This window comes from Sphaerodactylus townsendi, linkage group LG10 (assembly GCF_021028975.2).
Source record: "Sphaerodactylus townsendi isolate TG3544 linkage group LG10, MPM_Stown_v2.3, whole genome shotgun sequence".
NCBI lineage: Eukaryota > Metazoa > Chordata > Lepidosauria > Squamata > Sphaerodactylidae > Sphaerodactylus > Sphaerodactylus townsendi.
The window spans coordinates 74749606-74774501 of record NC_059434.1 but is presented as its reverse complement, the minus strand read 5'-3'; the positions used below and the strand labels follow the sequence as shown (position 1 = coordinate 74774501).

The 24896-nt window shown below is 46.3% G+C and overlaps 1 protein-coding gene across 1 annotated transcript in view; it reads right to left on the bottom strand.

Moving 5' to 3' along the window:
* Positions 1 to 1466: 1466 nt before the first annotated feature.
* The window catches only part of FAM13A (family with sequence similarity 13 member A), a 176391-nt gene continuing 152961 nt past the window's right edge, over positions 1467 to 24896 (bottom strand). Inside the window, exons 15-24 of the mRNA XM_048509094.1 lie at positions 18771 to 18984; positions 15259 to 15397; positions 14124 to 14205; positions 12464 to 12681; positions 11014 to 11097; positions 10267 to 10362; positions 7446 to 7529; positions 5000 to 5196; positions 4623 to 4724; positions 1467 to 3167 (exon numbers count right to left, since the gene is read on the bottom strand). Coding sequence (XP_048365051.1) covers positions 3041 to 3167; positions 4623 to 4724; positions 5000 to 5196; positions 7446 to 7529; positions 10267 to 10362; positions 11014 to 11097; positions 12464 to 12681; positions 14124 to 14205; positions 15259 to 15397; positions 18771 to 18984 — 1343 coding nt within the window. The 3' untranslated portion in view covers positions 1467 to 3040. The remainder of the gene's footprint in view (positions 3168 to 4622; positions 4725 to 4999; positions 5197 to 7445; positions 7530 to 10266; positions 10363 to 11013; positions 11098 to 12463; positions 12682 to 14123; positions 14206 to 15258; positions 15398 to 18770; positions 18985 to 24896) is intronic.

Below are 24896 nucleotides of genomic sequence, written 5' to 3'. Positions count from 1 at the left end.
GGATTGAGGTTGTTGCCGGGGTCAGCCAGGGGTGCTGACTGGCTGATGAATGGATGTGCTCCTCTTGCTTGCCCTGCTTCTGCATTGATAATAAAAGGGCTGCGGCCCATTTTAATTCCAAGACGTGACCTGTGGTTATTCACCAGATACACCTCTGCACATCTGGGCGGAAAGCAGGTGAACACAGAACGTACCAGCACATTTTTTGTATCATATTTGTAAGCTGTCTATTATATTTAATAAGGGATATTGTATTTAATAGGTTTGCACTTTCATAGCACCCTCATTTTATCTTGAATTGTCAAATGATAGCTAAGTTTGTAGCCATTATAGATGTAGTAGGTTGCTTCTGCCATTTTTTTGTGGTCCGTCTGCTATACTTCTCATATTTGTCTCTGCCACTTTTCAGAGCAACACTTTTCAGAGTAGCACTACTGCAGATATCTGCAAATCCAACCTTGACATCTAACCAAATAATGGAAAGAAACTGTTAATCTCTTCCACACTTCAGCATACAAAAAAAAAGAAACATTTGTCCATTTACTCAAGTGTAAACTGAAAAATGACATCGTTGCCGGCAAACAAATTATAAGCGTCCCCTCCGTCCTATTTTTAATTCAAGGAAACTATATTTCAAAAGTGGTTCGTTAATGATTGTTCTAATTAGTTTTAAAATGTCAGCCTCATTTAGAGTCGCAGTTTGAAATATACGAACGTGCGCTCGGGCAGGGAATGAAGGAACACCCACCCACATTCATCCTGTGCCTTTTCATAGCAAACTTTGAGGGCCACGGCGAAGTCCTGTTCCGCACCAAAATCAAACACTGAGAGTCGATACATCACACCAACAGTAGAAAAGAAATCCTGCCCGCAATGATTTTGGCAAGAAAAGAAACACTGAAAATGATGATTCATCCCAAAACCCATTCAATCTTATGAAAACGGATCACATTCTCTGAGTGGAATTTTCGGCTTGGTTTTGAACCTGAATTTTCGGGATGTCTTGCAAACTGCCGTTCAAACTCCCCTCCGTTTCTAGCATCCTTTGTGCTGTGTGCTGTCAAGGATTGCTGCTCGAGAAAAACAACTCTGAAGACCTCCTGGGTTCACATAACTCGCTCTGCAATTCTTTGGACGCTGACCTACATTTTTGCACCAGCTTTGATCAGACAATCTTGCTTATTGCATTTCAATTCGGAGAAGCGGCCGTTCATTGTAATTCTGGCACGTCCCCTATCTACCCTGTTTTTAATTCAACAGATTTATGCCGTTTGTAAAAGCAGCAACATGATCTGACACGACTCATTTTTATCAAATGTACATAAATTTGGTAGGACTTGTGCCTGGAAGGTTTTCTGCAGATTGCAATCTAATTCCTATTCCGCTCCTTGCTTCTCTACACAGGTCTTAAACCCCAGCTGCAGGAATATTTTTTTCCTTCCTACAAGAACCACGTAACAAAAAAGTCAGGTTGAGGAACTTTTTTTTCTTTTTTTAAAATACAGTTTTGGTTAAGCTTTCTATTAGTTCTGATGTTTAAAAAAATAAACACATGCATACACACACACTCTCTTTCTCTCTCTCTCTCTCTAAAGTGCATCATTGTACCTACAATTTTATACAAGCCATTTTAAAAGTGCAGCAATCTCGCTGCAGAAACAGCTGCAGCTAAGCACGGGTACAAAAAGGTACAATCTCATAATTGGATACTGATGGAACTGTCAAAGTTTTTTGGGAGGGTGGGCGCAACCAAAGTTGCTATGGCAAAGCAGTGGCTGATGTGTCCCATATTTTAAAAGTCAGTGCTGCATCCTCACATTTCGCTTAGCTAAGTGTGGCACGTTCCTCGTGCAGCAAAGGTGCTTCCTCGCTGCCTTACTCTGGAGGAAGAGTTAAGACTTAAGGAACTCAGTCCTTCTGCTGTGGACCCTTGGCTTCCAGTGGAAGTTTCTGGCCGGGGTTCCAAGGAACTGGCCTCGGGGAGATAAAGGAGGGAAAACCAACATGGAAGACACGTTGACTTTCAAGGAAGATTGTCTGCCATTATCGATCATCTCACCAAGCAATCTCTTGATTACCGAGGAACCCCAAGTTGCCCCAGACCAATAAAAAAACCACTAGCCTTGTCCGATCCGAATGATCCATGCTACTATCTTTTCAACTCAGTTGTTGGCACAACTTTGAGGACAACCGATCGCTTTCCCACTTTCGTTTTTTCCATGGGTAGGATCCAGCCAGCTTCTCCTTTCAATTCCCATTCTCACAAGAGCCCCCAGCCCACATGGCTTTTGTAAATACACACCCCCACACACTGTTTCCCAGCATATTCTCTCCTTTTTTGGTACTGGGAAAACTGGTTGGATCTTTGTTCAAACAGAAGAGGCAATCACAAAATGGGACCTTGGGACAAGAAATAGCTCTGCGAAAGAAGTCAGCGCAAACACCACGGTAGGAGCATTTTCCTTGCAGTGGCGATTCGACGTCGAACAGTGGCAAACCAAAACAACCAAAAGCCAACAAACCAAACGTCAAATGCCAGATTCCCAAGAATATCGTTTCCAAACACTACCGTTGAACAGAATCATCTCGGAGTCAGCATCCTGACCCAATACAACAGACCCTGGTGTTTTGTCTGGTCCAAAGATTACAGATAATTATTGGTGATCTGCAACAGCTGAAGCGAGTTCATCTCTCTTTCCATTCACACACTGGAGAAGGCATAAATCTTACTCTGATCATCTAAAAATTTCAGAAGCCGCAAACTGATCAAAGCAAATGACTCCTCCCCCTTTGGAACAGAATCTTTCGACTGTTTCGTAACCCCTTCTTCTAGCTGGCTTGGGGAACCAGCTTGTTGAAAGAACAGTCTGCAAGTCTAAAGAAAGATGCTAGGGTCTGCTGTCCTGCTTCTCAGTCCACGGAGAGCTGCTCAAAAGTACTCCCGTACACCAGGCTTTCACTGAGTACTTCAAGCAATCATTCCTTTGGCTTGTCCAACTTCTTAACTCTATCATTGGCAAGGTCAAGGACGTGATCTTCCTTACATGATCTTGGAACTCATATCTCTTTTGCTGATGAGGACTTCCAAAAGCCGCAACTTGGCCTTAACTTGTTTGTATTCGTTATACTCTTCGGCCATAGGAGTACGGTCCTCCTTCTGGACGTTCCTGTGAGGACAAACAGAAGTCATGTCAACGAGTTCAGGGACAATGAATTCTGTGGCCCACGTTAGCCAGAACTTGGAAGCTAAGCAGAATTGGCTCTGGTTAGTACTTAGATACCACCAGGGAAGCCCAAGGCCGCTATGCAGAGGCAAGCAATGCCAAACCCCCTCTGAATGTTGAATGTCTTGAAAAACCTATGGGGTCGCCACAAGTTGACTAAAAAGGAGGGGGTGCAAAGTTGTGCTGGTAGTGATGGAAGGGTTGTGCTGGCGCCCATGCCACCAACACAGATGCCAGTGCAGAGACTTATTCAATACTGCACAGAGGATTATTGGCAGCCCTCTCCCCTCCTTGGAAGAACTCTATAATTCCCGAAGCCTAAAGAAAGCCCAAAATATTCTGAGAGACCCGTCTCATCCAGCACACTCTCTTTTTGAACTGTTACCATCCGGCAGACGATACAGGTCTATCAAAACTAGGACAAAGAGGCTTAGAGACGGCTTCTACTCTAGAGCTGTGGCTATGCTAAATTCCGGGGCTTCGTGTTGATGTGATTGGGGCTGTGTAGGGATGGGTGGAGGAAGGGGAAAGTGAGGATGGGTCATGAGTCTGAAATTGTGTGCATTGAGGAATGCTGCTGTAAATTTCGTTGTGCATGCACAATGACAATAAAATGCTTATGCTTATGCTTCTACTCCATCACTCCTGTGCTGCAGGAAGCTGTGCTTAGCGTTCCGGGGGGTATTTTTGGGAGCACAGCTGACTTTCAGCCTGGGAATGCTCCCTTCACTGGCAGGTGACTTACGCCACCAAAAACTGTGGCGCAAATCAGTTTTCCCCATGGGATTTTTCAGGCAGTTGGTTTTTTCCTGCTTTCCCCCCTTCCCACTCCACGTGAAATAACTTTGAAGGCGGTGTGGGTGCCCTGCTGTGCGGTGTTCCCAGCCGCCACTCTCCACACATTAAACCTTTATTGGGGGGCAAACCATGCCGGCAACCCTGCTCTGTGCAGAGTTCCACATTTCTCAGATATTTTCTCAGAAACAAACCTATAGGCCATATGTCTCATGTTACCCCCGTAAACACATCAGGGCCTTTAAAGCTGGGGTCTTCAAACTATGCCCCCCCAGATGTTCATGAACTACAATTCCCATCAGCCCTGCCACTTACCATGCTGGCAGGGGCTGATGGGAATTGTAGTCCATGAACATCTGGATGGCCATAGTTTGAAGACCCCTGCTTTAAAGGGTCATGTGAAGAGCAGTGCTGAATTTTCCATTTCCATCACTTAAGTTTTCCCTCACGCTCAGCACTTTCAAAAACAAAGTTTCCAACTCTTCTCAAGCAATATAAAATGGGGTGCTAGTAAAGGGCTACACAGAAGGACAAACACGTGGTTCAGCCAAGGCTGTATGCTTTGACACAGTAAGGTGAAAAGGTGAGGTGAAAAGAAATTACCTTCCATTTTGTCGGAAAAAATTATCTTCAAAATCTCTCAGTTTTTTCCGGATCCTTTTTTTCTCTTCCCTCACTTCTTGAAGCTGTTCTACAAGTTCCGGCCTACAGAAATCAACCGCAAGAACAACAACAAAAACTCAGTCAAATATATTAAACTGAACCAAAAAAAATTAAAAGATGACACATCCTGCCGTCATGTGACAGGCAATGATATATTTATCATTTTGATACACTGATATATTTTATCAGTTTGTTACACAAAAGAAATCCATTGTTAGATTTGTCTCACACTATTCTCCTCACTTCATTAGGCTTCCACATTTACCAAAACACCCAGTTCAAGAAACAGAAAGATGACTGGTAGAAACCTGACGTACATAGAGGCAGCATGGAGGTTTGATAGTCCCATATCTTGACTGCTTCTTGATGGAATCCGGTCGTCCACTGGAGAAACAAAGCCGTCGGCATCATCTTCTAGTTGGTCCAAGAAACTTCTCACACTAAAGTCTGATTTTATGGTGACTGTGAAATCTGGTTTCACGTTGCTGTCTTCCTCTGAGCCATCCTCTTCCTCCTGCAGAGACAAGTGGACATCAACAATTATCGACACAGCCTACAAAGGCAACATAAATATGATGTTGGCTTGCTTTGCATTCCGGACACGCTAAAAGAAGGGGGTGACCAAGAGCAGCCTTCACTTTAACATCTAAAGCCAACTGGCCATGCTGGCAGGGGCTGATGGGAATTGTAGTCCATAACATCTGGAGTGCCAAAGGTTCACCACCACTGACCTAAAGGGTCAGTCACATAACATGACTACCACTTGGAGTGGCTGGTGCAAACAAGATGGCTGCCATGGAGACTGCTTTACTTGGCCATGGTTTGTAGCTCTGAGGAGCAAAATCAACCAAACTATTGAGCAAACTGGCACACATGTACACTTCACTGTGAGGAAACAAGTAGGATTTGTAGAGAGCCAGAATGGTGAAGTAGTTGGACTAAGATCTTGGAGACACAGGTTTGAAAGGTTTGACTGCTCGCTCTGGGCACCACCGCAATAATGGCTGCCACAACTGCGCTAATTGTAAAATCTTGGAAGGTTCTACAAAATGCTAGAAAGTTCCAAGTCAAGTATTCTCCTACAATGGAGGCAGCTGCTTCCTCGCTGGCAGGTTCTCCTGCAGACTTAACATGGAGGCTTGCTGGGCTCTTGTGAGACTCCTGGTGCCTTGAGAAGGCAGAAGAGATCAGGGACTGGCTGAGACAGACTGTTTGGGTTCCATTTCCAGATTTGCTTCCTATGAGGCCACAGGGACAGGTGACCAAGCATCTTCAGAGGCATATCATGCTTCTTGATCCTCTTTGATCTGAGATTGCAAATGCCTTAACAGTCCAGGTGCTCGGGAGCAACAGCCGCAGAAGGCCATTGCTCTCACATCCTGCATGTGAGCTCCCAAAGGCACCTGGTGGGCCACTGCGAGTAGCAGAGAGCTGGACTAGATGGACTCTGGTCTGATCCAGCTGGCTTGTTCTTATGTTCTCATGTTCTTACGCTAAGACATGCTTCTCTCCGTGGCACAGTGTACAGCATCATTCTGCGTACATCTGAAACTGATGAAGGCTACCACTGTGAGCTGACTTAGGGTGGGGTGGGGTGAAACAGCCCAGTCTCTCTAACGGCAGCACTCCCACAATAAAGGTCGCAAAGTGTCACTGTCAGACCTCAAAAACCTGGCAAAAGGGGGCCTTTGCCAATTGGAATCTAGCAAGCAGGAAAAACAATACAGGATTAAGATAGGAGCCAAGAAAATATCATCAGCTGCCTCATACTATATCAGATCATCTGTCTATCAAGGTTAGTATTGCCTACTCAGGCTGGTAGTAGTTCCACTGGGTCACAGATAGAGGTGCTCCACATCAGCTGTTCCTTTCAGCTGGAGATGTCGGGAACTGAACCTGAGACCTTCTGCATGCCAAGCAAATGCTCTGCCTTTGAGCCACAGCCCCTCCCCCAACCCTGGCATTCATGTTAAAGGTCACATTCATAAGAACATAAGAACAAGCCAGCTGGATCAGACCAGAGTCCATCTAGTCCAGCACTCTTGTACTCGCAGTGGCCCACCAGGTGCCTTTGGGAGCTCACATGCAGGATGTGAAAGCAAGGGCCTTCTGCGGCTGTTGCTCCCGATCACCTGGTCTGCTAAGGCATTTGCAATCTCAGATCAAAGAGGATCAAGATTGGTAGCCATAGATCGACTTCTCCTCCATAAATCTGTCCAAGCCCCTTTTAAATCGCCAAAGAATTCATTGCTGGGAACCCAAGACTGAGGCACTGATGGCCCTTGTAAGAAACAGGGCAGTCAGATGTCTCTAAGTCACAGGTGTCAAACTTGCGGCCCTCCAAATGTTATGGACTACAGTTCCCATCATCCCCTGCCAGGGGATGTAGTCCATAACATCTGGAGGGCCGCGAGTTTGACACCTATGCAAATATACCCCAGGGGACCAAGAGGGTTAATTCCGACCCTCCCAATCAATGAAGTTTCAGGCCAGAATAAGCTGCCTGCAGACAATTTTGCATTTTGAAATTTAAAAAGCACACATGTGATAGGAATTTTTCCCCCAAAAGAACCACAGAGGCCTTCAACAGGCACAAGCAGAGTATATATTTAATGCAGGAAGGCAGAACTCGGCTGCTACTGATTTTTTATTTCGCTTCCTGGGGACACTGCCGATTAGGAACACAAAATTAATCACTTTCATTCTGGGCAAAGGGAAGTGAGGCAGGTGGAGCAAATTAGTTAGCAGCGGGAGGTTCTTCACCTTTATCTCCTTGAAGAAGGACGCTGTTTCACCCTCGATAATTGGCTGCAGCAAAGGACTTCTCCGCTTGCTGGATGGGGAACCCTGTGACAGGCGTTAACAAGCAGGTTACACGATGACCCCTTTCCGCTCTGTCTCTCTCTCTCTCTCTCTCTCTCGCCTCTCCAGCACTCATTTTCAAAAACAATTGTGCACTTAATAATTTTAAAAGCCGCAGTTACATTTTTAGAACAGTGGTTCGAAAGCTCCTTCTTTTATTACATTTTTCAGATGCAAAAAAGTATCTGCATCATCGTGGCCCAAAAATGCACATACCGTGTTTCCCCGAAAATAAGACAGTATATTAATTTTTGCACCCAAAGATGCGCTATGTCTTATTTTCAGGGGATGTCTTATTTTTCTGTGTTCTGTTTGTCGGGTATGCTTCCAAACAAAAACTTTGCTACGTCTTACTTTCGGGGGATGCCTTATATTTCGCACTTCAGCAAAACCTCTACTACATCTTATTCTCAGGGGATGTCTTATATTTGGGGAAACAGGGTAGCAACTTTTGTGCAGAGGTTTCAGTATGCAGACAGTAGTTCCGGCACACGTATGGAGCTTCCCAGCAAGCAGGGGCTTCCTCAGTCAAATACCTTTTGCGGGGTGGGGGGTGGGGATTTTGGATACAAGGAGATTCAAACTGCAGAAATGAAGGACAACGAAGAGTATATCTGCAGCCTCCTGCAGTGCTCCTTCATTTCAATACATGGTTTCCACTAGAGGAGTCAGCTGTCACACCCGGTCTTAGGCCCCTCCCGCACATGCAGAATAATGCACATTCAATCCACTTTCACAACTGTTTGAATGTGGGTTTTGCTATTCCGCACAGCAAAATCCAGCTTCAGAGTGGATTGAAAGTGGATGATTCTGCATGTGTGGGAGGGGCCTTCGTGCAACGACCGTGAATGTGCCATTCCATCCACTCATCTGAGTAGAATCCTTTTAAAAAATCATCTGCCAAGACCCAAGCAAGGGTCTGACAGCTGCAAAGGAATAGAACACATCCTAACTGTGAAACATGAAATAGGTAAGAGGAAAGGCACCACATATTTGAACTCGCTGGAATACAAAGGAAGGAGTCCAGGAATGAACCGCCCCAGCCAAGAGCAGCAAAAATCCTGCCTGTAGTCAGGTACAGGTGCGGCTTCTCTCTAGTGGCGTAGGAGGTCAAGAGCTCGTGTATCTAATCTGGAGGAACCGGGTTTGATTCCCAGCTCTGTCGCCTGAGCTGTGGAGGCTGATCTGGGGAATTCAGATTAGCCTGTACACTCCCACACACACCAGCTGGGTGACCTTGGGCTAGTCACAGCTTCTCAGAGCTCTCTCAGCCCCACCTACCTCACAGGGTGTTTGTTGTGAGGGGGGGAAGGGCAAGGAGATTGTAAGCCCCTTTGAGTCTCCTACATAAGAGAAAGGGGGGGGATATAAATCCAAACTCTTCTCTTCTTCTTCTAAAGTCATGTATCTAGCCCTCATGGCTGTTGTGAAAGAAACCCGAAAATCAGCACCTAGAAACCAGACAGGTTTTGCAGCTTGTGGCTGGGTTTGTTTTCAAAAACCCAGGATCAGTTTCCCAAATGTTTACATTACGATTGTTTTAGAGAACTAAAGCAATCTAGCACAGTCAGACGCCTAGCGCCAAGGGGGCGGGGGGGGGGGGGCGCGATGCACCAGGCACCCCTGCGGAGGCATGGTGGGGGTGGGACGGAGCGTTCTGGGGGCTTGGAGAGGTGCAGGGTGCACACGTGCACCGGCCGCACTTCCCCCTCGCTCCGTCCCTGGGCACAGTGAAGATGTTCATGAATATGTTCATGAGCTGGAAAGAAAGGCCCTGAATTCTACTCAAGCGATTCTCTTACTCTCTAGTTCCACAGACATCTGCTATATTTCCTTCTTCAGGGATCAGAAAGGGAGTGCCTACTTCTCCCTGGCTGAAAGCTGGCTTGTGAGTGAAAGGCCTGGCAAAATACAAAGGCCGCTGTTTCCGGCACTGAGAGCAAGACTAGCCAAGACAGATCCCTGGCACAGTCTCCAGAATTAACAGCCAAAATTCTTAGCTGAGAGCACAGCCAGAGAGAAGTAAATGGATATGGGGAAGCACTCCATGTATGGACAACTGTTCACGGTATGAACAGGGCTTTTCTTCAAGAGGTCAGATGGGCTCATTTTGTTCAGCCGTTCCCCACCAGCTGTAGGCACCCCCAAAAGAGCTCATGCTCCCTCTTGGCCAGTTTTACATTTACACAGCAGAGGAAAACCATGACGGAGGTCAGCAAGGCCTTTGACGGTCACATGCGACCCAAGGTGCAATGTTAGCTCAAGATTCTTGCCCTGCACCTCCTGCACCTCCGAGAGAAATTCCCTCAAGCTTCTAGCTTGCCACCAAAACACCGGTACACTTGTCAGGTGGTTTCCATACAGGGGAAGATAGTTTCAGAGGGTAGCAGCACTAATCTGCAGTAGAACAACTATATTTGAGTCCAGGAGCCCCTTAAAGACCATCAAGGTCTTTGGGATATGAGCTTTCAAGAGTCAAAGTTCCCTTCGTCAGATATCTGGTATCTGACAAGACCGTTTTGACTCTCAAAAGTTCATACCCTGGAAACTGTGTAGGTCTCTAAGGTGCTACTGGACTCTGTTCTAGTCCTTACACAGGGAAACATGGTCATAACTGAACTGATGTGGTTAACATGGTGCCCAATGGCAGGATTTCTCTCTCTCACCCTATCAGGTGTGAGAAGCTATCCTAGCTAAAGGCCCAGAAAAGGTTCATACTTACAATACTAGGGATGGAGTTGGCCCTAGAGAGGATCTGCTTGACCAAGCGGTACCTGTCGTACAGGGGCTTCATCATCTGCCGTTCGTGTTTTGTGACCTGAAAACAAAGAATAAGAACACGGAGTTGGCTTCATGAGTGTTGTTGACAGTAATAACCATGTCATCCTTTAGACAGGGCTGCAAAACATGATTTGGATGGAGGAAAGAAAACCCCGGATAGTTGGAATGCTTAAACAACGACCTAGTAGTATATCCTTTGGGCACGAGAGGAGTAATATGAAAATGTGAATAAAAGAGACAAGAACGCAATATAATTGAAAGAATGAATAGGGGGAAAACAACACCGAATAACTGATACTTTTGCTGCCTATCATTTAAAATGTTTCTCTTGTGCCATTAACGGTGTTTTGAATGCAAACAGAAAGGGGCAGGCGAAATAGGCCTCATTGAAGATGACAAGGTCACAGAGTACACAAATGTGGGCATGTAAATTACACCCTTATTAAAGACCGACTGGACAAAATGACCCCATGGAGACGCCAATTTTCATCAACAGCTCGTTGCAGAGAACGTAACAATCTTGGTAAGTGACTGAAGCGCATCATGTGAGACCAATATTTTGAGGCCAAGAACCTTGTCCTGGAAACAGCTCTGGAAGGCCTTTCTGACGAAAAATTACAGCGACTTCAAATGCATCAGCAGCAAGACAATTGCGAGCACACCTGATAAAGAACGCCTCAGCACTTACTGGCCTTCCATGGATGCTCTCGTAATTCAAGAGGGCTTTCTGAAGGGCCACTTTCTCCGCCGCGATTTGATCCCGAGTCATATCCTGGATAGGGTGAGCAAAAAGAAAGAGGTTTACATTCGTACCGTTGCAAATACGTTTTTGCTCATCCCAGCTTGGTGAGCTTTGCTTCTGGGGGTGGGTGGGGAGCATGAGTTGAGAGAGTTCTGAGAGAACTCAGTCAGCAGTCTTCACGTGCAGGAGTGGGGAAACAAAATAATAAGAAGAAGAGTTTGGATTTATATCCCCCCTTTCTCTCCTGCAGGAGACTCAAAGGGGCTGACAATCTCCTTGCCCTTCCCCCCCTCATAACAAACACCCTGTGAGGTAGGTGGGGCTGAAAGAGCTCTGAGAAGCTGTGACTAGCCCAAGGTCACCCAGCTGGCGTGTGTGGGTGTGTACAGGCTAATCTGAATTCCCCAGATCAGCCTCCACAGCTCAGGCGGCAGAACTGGGAATCAAACCCGGTTCCTCCAGATTAGATACACGAGCTCTTAACCTCCTACGCCACTGCTGCTCCTTTTGGGGGCCCAAAAAATTTGGGGGCCTTTTGAGGGCCCATAAAATTGAACCCCCAGAAGCAAAGTTGACCAAGCCTGGAAGCTATTACCAGGAGGGCCTCCTGGAGCCACCTTGAAAGTCTGGTGCCTCTATCTTCAAAAACGTGCAGCCTGCTTACACGCTCAGAAATTCCCCATTGGCAACAATGGAGCCAAGCCACTGCAGAACAGAGAATCTTGGGCAAATTTCTTGGGGTGACTGTCAGGGGTGCATTTTTAAAGCTAGTGACACCAAAATTTCAGGGTATCACCTGGAGACTGTTCTTATGACACCATCTGAGTTTGATGAAGTTAGGTTCGGGGGGGGGGCAAAGTTATGGACCCTCAAATGGGTAGCCCCCATCTCCTGTTAGCTCCCATTGGAAACCCCTTTGTGGGTTTATAACTTAGACCCCCTGAACAAAACTTCACCAAACTCAGAGGGACAGTCCCCGGATGATACCCTGAAATTTTGGTGCCGCTAGCTTTAAAAATGGGTCCTTGCAGGCCAAAACGTGGAAAAAAAACCCCAAGCCACAAAAAAATTCAAATGGACCCAAAATTTTTGGATTTACCCAAAATTTTTGGATTTACCCGAAAATTCGGACATCTGATAAAGGTTATGTGTCTAATTTGAGCATACAGATAATCTTATGCCCCCCAAAATCCAAATCTGAATTTTAACAATTTTTTAGAGTATTTACCAACCCTACCTTTCACCATCGCCCCTTTTCATCAATGGAAAAGCTGGCTGGATTCATTGATTACAATAAGGAGGAACAGAAAATTGAGTGTAAGGAGATGCTATCTAAGCCTGTAGGCAAAGTCACCCAAACTGCCTTCTACACCCTCTGCTAGTCATTCAGTGGTACCTTAATGTCCTCTGGCCGGTTTGTCTCTGACCTCCTCTCCTGGAGCTTCTTCTGGATGGCCTCCAGTGTTGCCTCCACCGCTGGCTTTGTTGATTTATCAGGCAACTCTGGTTTCTTTTCTTCCTCTTTCTCGAGCTGAGACCCAAAGCTCTTGGGGAGCGTGTTGCTCCGTTGGCGCATCATCGGAGCCAGATCCTCCGACATCTTCAGTCTCGACTCTAGTTTAGGAAAGACAAGCGAGTGGATTTTCAGGGGAAAGCGCCAGGAAGAGACCCTGGATAGTGGATCTGGACATAAACAACAGGTAACCAAACTTAATTCCCTTTCTCCCTCCCCTGTGTAGGGTTCTTCCACATGTATCACACTCCAGTTACAGTGCAATCTTCTGCAGACTAGAACCCTACTAAGGTTCATTGAAGTCAACAGGATTAGATGGACGTAACTCCGTTTAGGACTGCACATCCTCTTGCATAACTCAAAACACAGGATGGCAGGAGCACAAGAGGCAGACATGATGTTACATATCAAGGTGTTGGCGTAACAGAGGGAAGACAAGCTAACAGTCCACGGGCCATGTTCAGCTTTCAAAGCAATTTTATGTGACAGCTGCTGTCTCCCCATCTCCAAGCAAGTCAGCCCAGCTAAATTTTAACAACAGTGCGCTGTCCTGAATTCACTTGCAAGAAAAAATGGAAAAATATTCTTAAAATGGTGGAAGATGGAAGGCCTATTTATTCGGTACTTAAAACAATAGGCAGATGTTATGGACTATAATTCCCATCAGCCCCTTCCAGCATGGCCAATTGGCCATGTTGGAAGGGGCTGATGGGAATTGTAGTCCATAACATCTGGAGTGCCAAAGGTTCGCCACCACGGGCTAGGCTGATCTCATTGGAAGCTAAGCAGGGACAGCAGCCCTTGTCGGTACTTGGGTGGGAGACCACCAGGAAAGCCCAGGGTTGCTAAGCAGAGGCGGGCAAAGGCAAACCACCTCTGAATGTCACTTGCCTTGAAAAGCCTATGAGGTTGCCATAGGTTGCTAGGCAGAACAGAGGGAGACTGGCCCAATCTTGAAACAAACTCAGGTATCCAAAAGGTTGGGTGAAACAAAATCCAACAAAACAATAAGATCTATTTATTACAAAGTGCACATGCAAATATGTATTCAAAACAAGGACGCCATTAACTCTGATGGCAGCAAATACACAACATGTGGTTTTAGAACATTTCTCTCGGGATGCAGTAGGTCGCGCTCCATGTGAAAACTCTAATGCTAGAGAATGCAGAGGCGTAGCAAGGAAGAAAATCGCCCAGAGCACCGGTGTGTCCTCCGCCCCACAACGCCCCCGCCACACCCCTGCAGGGGTGCGCACCCGGTGCATCGCGCCCCCCTTTCCCCTTGGAGCTACGCCTCTGAGAGAATGCCAACTCTATTTTTTGGTAAGACTTGTTTGATTTTTGCCCCACCCTTTCTTGACAAGTCAGGAAACCAGGCCATTCCCAAGAAGGTTGGGGATGTTTACCCACTGTGGAGGGTCCGCTTCAAAAGCAGGCTTGGCATAACAGACGTTTCCAGATTATTCAAAGGTGTGAATAATTTACTGCTAATAATTGGAATAAGTCCAGATATCCTGGTGTTGCTGTCAGAACAGCTTCCTACCTTTCAGTTGCTTGCGAAACTTTGCGAGATCGTTTGTCCATTTCAGCACCTCTAAGTTGGCAGCTTTGTCGCTGTGTGACGGCTACAGGATGAAACAAAGACCCAAGAATTAAAACACAAGAGCATCGAGGGCTTGAATCAAAACCAGGGGTCTATTCAAGAAGTTTATGCACTGTCTTCTAACAAGCCTCTTCCGCACAGGCAGAATGGTGCTCTTTCAGTCTACTTTCACAATTGTTTGCGAGTGGGTTCCGCACAGCTGCAGACATGCTTTACATTTCTCCAGGGAGCTTAAGGTGGGATAAAGAGTTTTGCCCTCATTCATTTTATCCTCACTACAACCCTGTAAATTAGATTACGCTAGAGAGTGACAAAAACCAGAGGGCAACTGGGCACTGAAGGCACTGATGTGTGTCTACTTGCCTGTCAGCACTGAACCCACCCAATTCCCTGCTGGTTGACCTTGTGACAGTCACTCTTTCTCTGCTCAGCCTACCTCACAAGATGGTTGTTGTGAGGATCGAACAGAGGAAGAGATGCAATAAGCCTCTTTTGATTTCCACTGGGGGTAAAAATGGTATAAATCAGCTATTTCGACTGAAGACATCAGCTAAATCAGAAACATGTATGCAACTTACTAGTTAAAGGAAATCTAAAGCTGCAATTAGCTGCAGAACACATGAATCGATTAGCTTTTAAACCTAAATTGGCAGCAATGTTTTCAGCATTTTATTCCAAGATATCCTGAAAACCACTCAGGGAGCCAGTGCAGAAATTGACATCTTTATCTCTGACACTCAGCAATGCAAATGCTTTAATCTGCAAGTGCCACAAATCCTTTGCAGACTGCAAAAGAATGAGAGAAAACAGGTACCAGGGCACAAAATAACACGATCTAAAAACCATTCGCAAAAAAAAAGTAAAGTCATAACATTTCTCAACCAATTAAAAAGGACAAAGAAGGAAAAGGCCAAAAGGTTCATTAACCTTTCCTAACACAAAGAAACCGGCAGCTGAGGGGATGCAAACTCTCTAATTGCCCAGGATGTTCAAGTCAGTAAAAATTCACATTTTGGCAACCGGGGAAGGAACTACAATCTGCACAGTTCTGCCCAACCAATGCATGATAACTTACCCTGTATTTCCTTTCCTCTTCAAATCTCTCTTCGAACCTCCGGATCTTTTTCTTCAGCCCATGGATCCTGCGCGTCAGCTGTGCGGGAGTCAGATCTTCCTGGTCATCTTCATGAGAGCCCAAAGAAGAACTTCTTCTTCTGCAATGAACGACACAAAATTGTTGCTGAACAGATGCAAGAAATTGTTTAGTAATGATGCTGTAGAGCTAATGGATTTTGTAGAGCTGTAGAGCTAGTGAATTTTAAGACTTTGTAATATGCTCTCTGATTATGTTAGTTTTGCTATTTCAAGATCCAACATGCTATAGCTAATATGTACATCATTCTTTGGTAGATGTATCATCTTTTTCTGTTTTGTCTTTATTTGCCTTGGAAATTTTCCTTTTTTCCCCCTGTTTCTGTTCCATATTTCTTTTCCTGCTTGTCAATTGTACTGAGACAATTAATAAAAATATTATTTTGAAAAAACCAATATTGTTGCTGAGCCAATTTGTTGCTGAATCAACAGGAAAAAGGACTCTATCACATTTTTATTCTGACCTTCCTTCGTAGAAACTCGGGGTGAATTCTGCAAATTCACGTTTCCTTTTTTTATCCTCACAACTCTGCAAAGTAGGTTCATCTGGGACTTACCAAGTAAGTTTATCTGAGTGGGGAGATGGACAAGGTATTCCCAGTCGTATTTCAATAGGCTAACCTCTGCTCATAGTGGCTCTGTGATACAGAGACAGATCAAAGGCTCAAGCAGGCAGTTGGTGCAAGACCCTGGCCCCTTCCACACACACAGAATAATGCGGTTTCAATCCACTTTCAATGCTTTTTGCAGCTGGATTTGACTGTGCGGAACAGCAAAATCCACTTGCAAACAACTGTGGAAGTGGATTGAAAGTGCATTATTCTGCATGTGCGGAAGGGGCCCCTGACATGAAGAAGAGGGCATTCAAGCAAGTGATTGCTCGCAAAGGAGGGGATGAGGCAACAGATCTTGATTGTGCCTTAACGGAAAAACAAGGTGACATGATGAATATTGGGCTATAGCTTACTGGATAGCTAGCAGACTGGATCAGAGGGACTTGGCTAAACTCTTTGTACTTTCATAGCATCACTGTGTGGGCTTCTGCCCTAATTTCAGCCTGCAACCGCCTTTTGTAAAATGGGAGCAATTGTGAACAAAGCTTATAGGTTCTGGTGGGTTTTCTGGGCTACGTGGCCGTGGTCTGGTGGATCTTGTTCCTAACGTTTCGTCTGCATCTGTGGCTGGCATCTTCAGAGGTGTATCCCAGAGAAAAGTCTGTTTCACACTGTGTCTAAGGCTAATTCTGCATGGGCCAAAAACAGCGGTGTGAAAACAGTGTGAAAACAGTATAAACCCTTTTACACCGTTTTGAACTCTTTTACACCATTTTCACACTGTTTTCACACTGCTTTTTTTGGCCCATGCGGAATCAGCCTAAGTGAGAAGGGAAAGTTTAGTGTGGTATATTGTCCATGTCCCAGGACAATATACCACACTAAACAATACACCAATGTGTGGACAATATACCACACTAAACTTTCCCTTCTCACTTAGACACAGGGTGAAACAGACTTCCCTCTGTGAAACACCTCTGAAGATGCCAGCCACAGATGCAGGCGAAATGTTAGGAACAAGATCCACCAGACCACGGCCACACAGCTCGGAAAACCCACCACAACCAGTTGAATCCGGCTGTGAAAGCCTTCGACAAAGCTGATAGGATTGAGGCAAAGGCAAAGCTCTTCAACATTAAAAAGCCATATGAAATAATTAATAACCTGCAACGGAGTTGGAAAGAACTCCAGGAGTCTGGGAGGGTGCTTCCAGCCCAGAATATTTTTTGAGGAGGTCAGGCGCAGAGTATTAGCACGATCTGCATGGGATTTGTGCTGATCCCTGTGCAGACTGCGGTTTGTCCAAATGCTGCAGCCAGAGAACCGGAGACAACGCCAAGTGCTGTGCAAAGCCAGCAACCGTTCACACCAACCTCCCAGGTGTAAGCAAGGACCTCCCCCTTTGACGTTCCCTCTGCTCTGGCTTTGGGACATGCTCAGTTCTACATGCGAGGGGATGCTGACATACTTCGAGACCCTGAACAGATGCCTCCATCCAAGGTTGTTGGACATGGGGTTTACCTCTAAATCCGGATGTGACATGAACAGCAAGATCTCAAAGCAGCAAGAATGGGCCACATGAATTCAGACTGCACTAGAGGGGGACACCATACCCCTTTTCAGGTGCTACGTTTGACCGTGAGCGTGGGAGAAGGTGCTTACATGTGACTCTCCCAATACGCGCAATTACTATTTTGTCTCAAAGAGGCAACTCATGTATATTCCAGCTCAGAACGTGGGCATACTGAAGCTGAATGCACAAGCACTGGCCCTTCAGACAAAATGGTAAACACGTGGAGCGGGAGGATTGCACCCAATGTACCATGTTCTTTCCATACTGCATGGTCAAACATAAAAATGGAAAAGACTTTAAGCATCCTCACATTAAAAAAAACCTATCTATAGAGTCACCATATGTCAAGCTGCAACTTGATGGAGCTTTACACATACACAAGTTGAAAGCTAACACTTCAGGGACAAAGTTTTAGCCCAGCTTTCCCTTTGCCACTTTTCCACTTCCAGGGAGTTTACTTTGCACAAAGGCCCATTACTCAAGGAACACTTACCTCGGGCCTTTTAGCTGCGCAGTGAGGCTGACACGTGAGCTCCTCTGGTTTCTCTATTTACACATGAGAAGGCAGCCCAGTTCTCCCTCAAAGCTAGTCTAAAGGGGCCTGTTTCCTGGTTCTCTGCCCCTATAGGGAGGAAGGGAGGGGAGGAAGGAGAAGGGGAAGGGGGCCCGGCATCTGGACATGGCCCACCCACCCTAGCAGAGAGAGGGGAAGGGGTGAGGGGTGGCATGCAAGGGAGGGGACAGAAGGGGAGGGGCCCAGGCATCTGGACATAGCCCACCCACCCTAGCGGAGGGAGGGGGAGGGAAGGGAGGGGTTGCATGTAAGGGAGGGAAGGGAGTGAGGGGTGGCATGCAAGGGAGGGGAGGGGAGGAAGGGGTCTCCCCTCCCTTGCATGCCACCTCTCACTCCCTCCCCTCCCCTCCCTCCGCTAGGGTGGGTGGGCCATGTCCAGATGCTGGGCCCCCTCCCCTTCCGTCCCCTTCCCTTGCATGCCACCCCTTACTCCCTCCCCTCCCCTTCCTCTGCTAGGGTGGGTAGGCCATGTCCAGATGCTGGGCCCCATTCCCCTTCCTCCCCTCCCTTCCTCTGCCCCTATAGAGCTGATGTACAGACACAAAATGTATATCTTTTAGAACTGGAGAGAGATCTTCTTGGCCAATCAGATTTGTTATCAGCCTGGTGTTGTATTTGTACCAACTGATACTTTGGAACAGTCTTCAAGGGTTGCTCCAATGCAGACAAGCACTGTAATAGTCTCAGCAGGACAGGATTGGCGCATGCCTGCTTCTGGCTGGCCCTCTACTTACCTCATGAATGAATGCGCATTGGGAGGGGAAGGAGGCACTTCTGTGTCGTCCAGGTACTGCCGGCTTTGACCGTAGGCATAGAAACGAGGGGACAGCATCGGGTCACTATTTTCATCCAGAAGCTGTTGAATCAGGCGGCCTGCCTGCGGGGAGAGGCGGGCTTCATCGGAATCTAAACCATCGCGCTGCCAAGAGGAGAACGCTGGGACAGGCTCTGGAAATCAAATGGGAGGGGGGTGACAAGTGAATTGGGATAGAATCATAGAGTTGGAAGAGCCCCCAAGGACCATCAAGTCCAACTCCCTGCCTTACAGTAACACACAATCAAAGCACTCCTGACAGATGGCCATTCAGCCTCTTTTTTAAAACCTCCAAAGAAGGAGACTCCACCACACTCCGAGGTAGTGCATTCCACTGTCAAACAGCCCTTACAGACAAGAAGTTTTTCCTGATGTTTAGGTGGGATCTCTTTTCTTTCACCTTGAACCCATGACTCCTGGTCCCAGTCTCTGGAGCAGCAGGAAACAAGCTTGCTCCCTCACCAACATGACATCCCTTCAAATATCTAAACACGGCTGTCATGTCACCTCTTAACCCTCTCTTGACCAAACTAAACACACCCAGCTCCCCAAGTCTCTTTTCTTAGGTCATGGATTCCAGATCTTTGGGCAACATGTGCAAATTAGTTAGTGCCATTGCTGTGGGCTGGAACCAGGTTAAATCAGCCAAGTCCAGCAATTCCCCCCTTCCCATTGCAGAACACCCTTATGTCCAGTGGCAGGATTCAGCAGGTTTGCACCACTTCAGCAGAACCGGTTGTTAAAATGGTACTTGTAAACAAATAGTTAAATTATTTGAATCCCACCACAGGAACCGGTTGTTAAATTAGTTGAATCCCACCACTGCTTATGTCCTTTCTCAGGTCTGTAGTATTCCAAGAAACAGCTTTCTTGTGGCGCTCCGTGGACTGCAGAAAGGGTGGGGTGGTGGTGGTGGAAGGAAAGTTCCACTCTATTTGTAGAAAATAAGGTGGAACCCAACCCACTGGATAATTTTGCAAAACCTTCCCTAGCAGCTGCTTTCCCTGGCCATTTAAACTACTTAGAATGGCCTCACAGCTGAGTAGAAAAAAAGAACCCGCATACAACCATCACGCCCCCAGGTAGCTGTGTGTCACCAAACATTTTTTGGCAAGATGCAAGCCTTTAAAAGCTGACTGACACATCTCTCTGCACTTAGCTTTTTGTGACCAGACATCTGACAGCTAATCTGACAAGCCAACATTACCGACCACAGAATTTCACCCATACCAAGGCAAACAAAACATTTGACTCTTCGCAAAGCCATTAGAAATCCTGTCATTTTTTAGATGCTCCAAAAATAAACCCATAAATAAACCCCCTGGGAACTGGTTGTTGAGCCTTGACCAGATCAGGAATACATCAGCGCAATGAATTAATCAGGACAGAACGCTGCTTTTTGAGAAGGAAGCGTGAGAAAATAAGAGTTATACAGCCTAACGGTGTTCAAATTTGGCTGTAAAAGGAACTCAATGGACTTGAATGTGTTTAAACGGATTGTGGCCAGTGACAGAGAAAACTGAACTTATACTTCTGGGTTTGGGCCTAGCACACCCAATACAGAGGCCCCTTCCGCACATGCAGAATAATGCACTTCCAATCCACTTTCAATGCACTTTGCAGCTGGATTTTACTGTGCGGAATAGCAAAATCCACCTGCAAACAATTGTGGAAGTGGATTGGAAGTCCACTATTCTGCATGTGCGGAAGGGACCAGAGGGAAGAATTTGCCACACAAATGCAGTTGTGAACTTGCCCTTCCTGTTCTACCCTTCTGTCATTCCATGGCAGCAGTTGTCAACTCATGGTCTAGAACCCTCTTCTGCAGGGGTCCCCAGCGCCACGGTGCCCAGCAACACCTTTTCCGGTGCCTATCAAGTGTTTTTAGGAAGTGGGTGGGGCCAGGTATTGTTTTTGCCCAGCAAGGCTTCTGATTGACTGCTGGAGATCTGATTGACGAGCAGACTTTTAAAAACAGATGCCATCACAGCACAAGGATTGACTTTTGAAGGGAAAAGGAATCCATCAGGCGAAAGACGAAATCGGCGTTTCCCAAACAAATGGAAAAGAATCATCTTGTCTTGTGACCATTCCTCACCTAATACCACCAGGGTTCTTAGTATTCCATGTTTGGACAGTTTTGCTAAGCTGGCTTGCGTGCTCCGACTTAGCACCACAGGATTAGGTGGTTTAAGATTGTGTGGCTCGAACTTGTGATTCCAGAAATCTGGAGTCAAACAGAAAGACAGCCCCCCCATCCAGGTAGATAGAACAATACTTAAGAAGAGTTTTTGCAGAAGTTTTATATGAGCTTTAGAACAACCATTTAGTTCTTTCATTAGTTAGCGCCTCTGCATTCATACGCCCCTGCAGCCAACTCTGTGCGCTTTATTTCATTTTGTAAAATCTCCCTACAGTTATTCATTGTCACCTTTTCCATGCGACTTCCAACTATGCTACATTCCATTGTATGCATAGCAGAGAGCAAAGCAGGAAGACTTTTCCTGAACTATAGAGCTTCAGGCTGCAGGTGGGTAAACTGCACGGCTGGAAGACCTTTGCAGACAACGCACGATGTTAGAAAAAGCAATTCAACCAAGTCTTGTCCCTGGCATGCCCTTTTTAGATGCAAGGAATCCTGGCCATTCCAGGGCCCCTTCCACACACGCAGAATAATGCACTTTCAATCCACTTTCACAATTGTTTGCAAGTGGATTTTGCTATTCCGCACAGTGAAATCCAGCTGCAAAGCGCTTTGAATAGTGGATTGAAAGTGCATTATTTGGCATGTGCAGAAGGGGCCCAGGTGTTTCATTAAGGTGTTTCTCCCCTCTTTTTTTACCACCAAGGAATGCACACGTCACAAGGAGTAACAAGAAAAGGATGAGCGGACAGCGTGCTCGGTGGCAGCAGACGGTTCAGTAAGTCGGGTGAGCAAGCGCCACGTTTCCATGCCATCTGCTCTGCCTGCTTGCCTGCAACCAAGCAGGTGCTTATTGATTGGTTAGCTCTCTTCACAAAAGACTCCAGAGGTGAAAAAATGATGGCGGAAGGGAAGGCATTGAAAGCATTTGTGGTCATGCAGCATGATGTCTTCTCTAAACTCGAGAGGTCCGTATGGGTAATTTCAGAGCCATCTGCTGTACTGTGAAATGAAAACTTGTTTGCTTTGTGGCTGCCAAAAAAAAACAACAACCATAGAGACCTGCTGCAAGATAATAGTTCACCTATCTACAGTGGTAACTGTCTCACAAAATGTTGGGCTGAATATGGCCAGTTTTTTTCGGTCAACCTTGACAGCCCCTGGTCTGCATTACAGCCCTCATTCCCCATGGCTTTGAGAGCCAGCATGGTGTCGTGGTTAACAGCAGGTGCAGTCTAATCTGGGGAACCAGGTTTGATTCCCTGCTCTGCCACTTGAGCTGTGGAAGCTTATCTGGTGAACTAGATTAGCTTGTGCACTCCAACACACGCCAGCTGCGTCACCTTGGGCTAAAAACACCTTTTGCTTTTTGATGTTTTTCAGGTATGATGTTCATCTGCCAACCGTGTCCTGTTGAGTCACACAGGTTGACTCTGCAAGTGTGTATATGCTGAATGCTTCAGCATGGGTGCAAATTGCTCGTTCTTCTGACGGCATTTCTGGATCAGAACTCTCCATTCGATGGAAAAAAGGTCTTCCAAAGAAGTGTGTTAAATTGGGATACAGCAAAGGACACATGCATAATGTTCCGACCGTGGGGTTCAGAGCATCATTTCTTCCAGGGAGGGGACAGTCTATAACAGAATCTGGGCCCCTTCCGCACATGCAGAATAATGCACTTCCAACCCACTTTCTCAATTGTTCGAAAGTGAATTTTGCCCTTCCGCACAGTAAAACCCAGCTGCAAAGTGCAGTGAAAGTGGACTGAAAGTGCATTATTCTGCATGTGCGGAAGGGGCAAGAGAACTTCTAGAATGTCTTTATTTTACCAAATCTTGGGGAGCCACTACTTGACAGCCTTTCGCCTGGGGCTGTAAAATCACACTGCATGACTCAAACAAAGAGACCCCTGGAGCCCTATATGGGACTACCTCCTTCATTATATCCAACAGACTTCAAACTAGGAAACTCACAGGTTTCATTTGTCATTCTCTTTGGACCAGAGGGACATTAGCATCACATGATGTGACGGTCTCCAGGGAGTGAGGCAAGACTCATTAGCTCTCCAGCCTCTCCCTCTCCTCCCATATTGTATCAGTGCTTAAAATCTATACTTCAAAGAAACAACATAATTCTTTAAATCATTCCAAACACTGACAGCTGCATCCACTGGGACAGGAGGCAGGAACCCTTATCTGAGTCAGCTTTGAAAAGATTAAACAAAAAAAAGATGCTTTGCAGGCCACACCTAATTAGAATATACAGGAACATAATGAAACAAGGACTATGTGAAGGTGATGCCTTGGAGCGTTCTAATTAGACATGTTCAGTAGCCAAGTGGACAGCGTCTTGTGAATCGTCAGCTCCCGAAGGACAATTCTGTCGGCTGGGGGCTTCAGTCAAGGATACCCACACCTGCTCGCCTGCATATTAGCTACTAGAACAGGCCCCGCTAAAATTGCGAAGAGACAGATGAGTAACTTTTGATATATACTTCAATAGCCCCCCTGAAACACCTCTGTTCAGAAAAAGAGGAATTACACATCTTGTCTCAAGGCCTTGGAGGCAAGATAGGCTAAAATCCTTGTGCCTAAATTTTCAGATTAGGACAGTGGTGGCGAACCTTTGGCACTCCAGATGTTATGGACTACAATTCCCATCAGCCCCTGCCAGCACAGCCAATTGGCCATGATGGCAGGGGCTGATGGGAATTGTAGTCCATAACATCTGGAGTGCCAAAGGTTCGCCACCACGGGATTAGGAGAACCCAACATAAAAGCTGCCCTTCACCGAATCCATGAAGAAAGCATATTCAAGAGTCTCTGAAGGCCTTCCACAGCAGTCCTGGGGAGTGTTACTTCTAGGTCCCTTCCGCACGTGCAGAATAATCCACTTTCAGTGCATTTTCACAATTGTTTGCAAGTGGATCTTGCTATTTTGCACAGTAAATTCCAGCTGCAAAGTGCACTGAAAGTGGATTGGAAGTGCATTACTCTGCATGTGCCGAAGGGGCCCTAATCTAAGCAAACGAGCTTCAACGGGGGCAATTCTGCACAGGTCTTTGCAGGCATTCGATACCCACATCAACAACATTTGACCAGATGGGGCAAAACATCTGTCTTTCACAATACCGTGACTTAAGCTTTTTGGCTGGTGTTTGGGAACAAAAAAACCGAGGCCACTATTGCCAAAGGGGAAGTGCCCCGCCAGCTTCCTTCTCCTGCAGAGATAACTACAGCTCTGCTCAAATCCAACAGTTTCCACGAATGTAAACAAATAAGTGCAACTGACTCTCCACCCCCTTCACACGCACATGCAATCCTTCTTTCCCGCCTGGGTGCTTTTCCAGCAACGTGTCCACGCACACCAAGACAGATGCAGACCGTCAGAATTGCTAACGAAGCATCTCTCTATATCCACAGTGAGAAACTGCATCATAGATTTATGACCTTGCAGCAGAAAAGAAACTAAGGAGGAACAGAATTTTGCAGGGTGTGTGTGTGTGTGGAGATACCCCCCCCCCCCCACCTTGTAAAATTCTGTCCCTCCTTAGTTTCTTTTCTGCTTCAAGGTCACAGATCCGTGATGCTGTTTCTCACTGCTGATTCACGTGGGACTGCTGAAATAGGAAACCTAGGAGTTTTCCTCCAATATTGATATTTATGCCTAAGCTTGAAAGACAGGCAGAAAGAGAACTGGGTAATTCTGGGATGTAGAAGAGTTCATCACAGAATGTCCCCAGGGAGTAACCCTTCACCATCTCGGAGACCAACGAAACAATTACTGCCATGAAACAGAAACACTGCCCCTCCCCTTTTCTCAACCATCAGAGTCCCAATATATCATTTGCAATAGAACCACATCATAGAATCATAGAGTGGGAAGAGACCACAAGGGCCATCA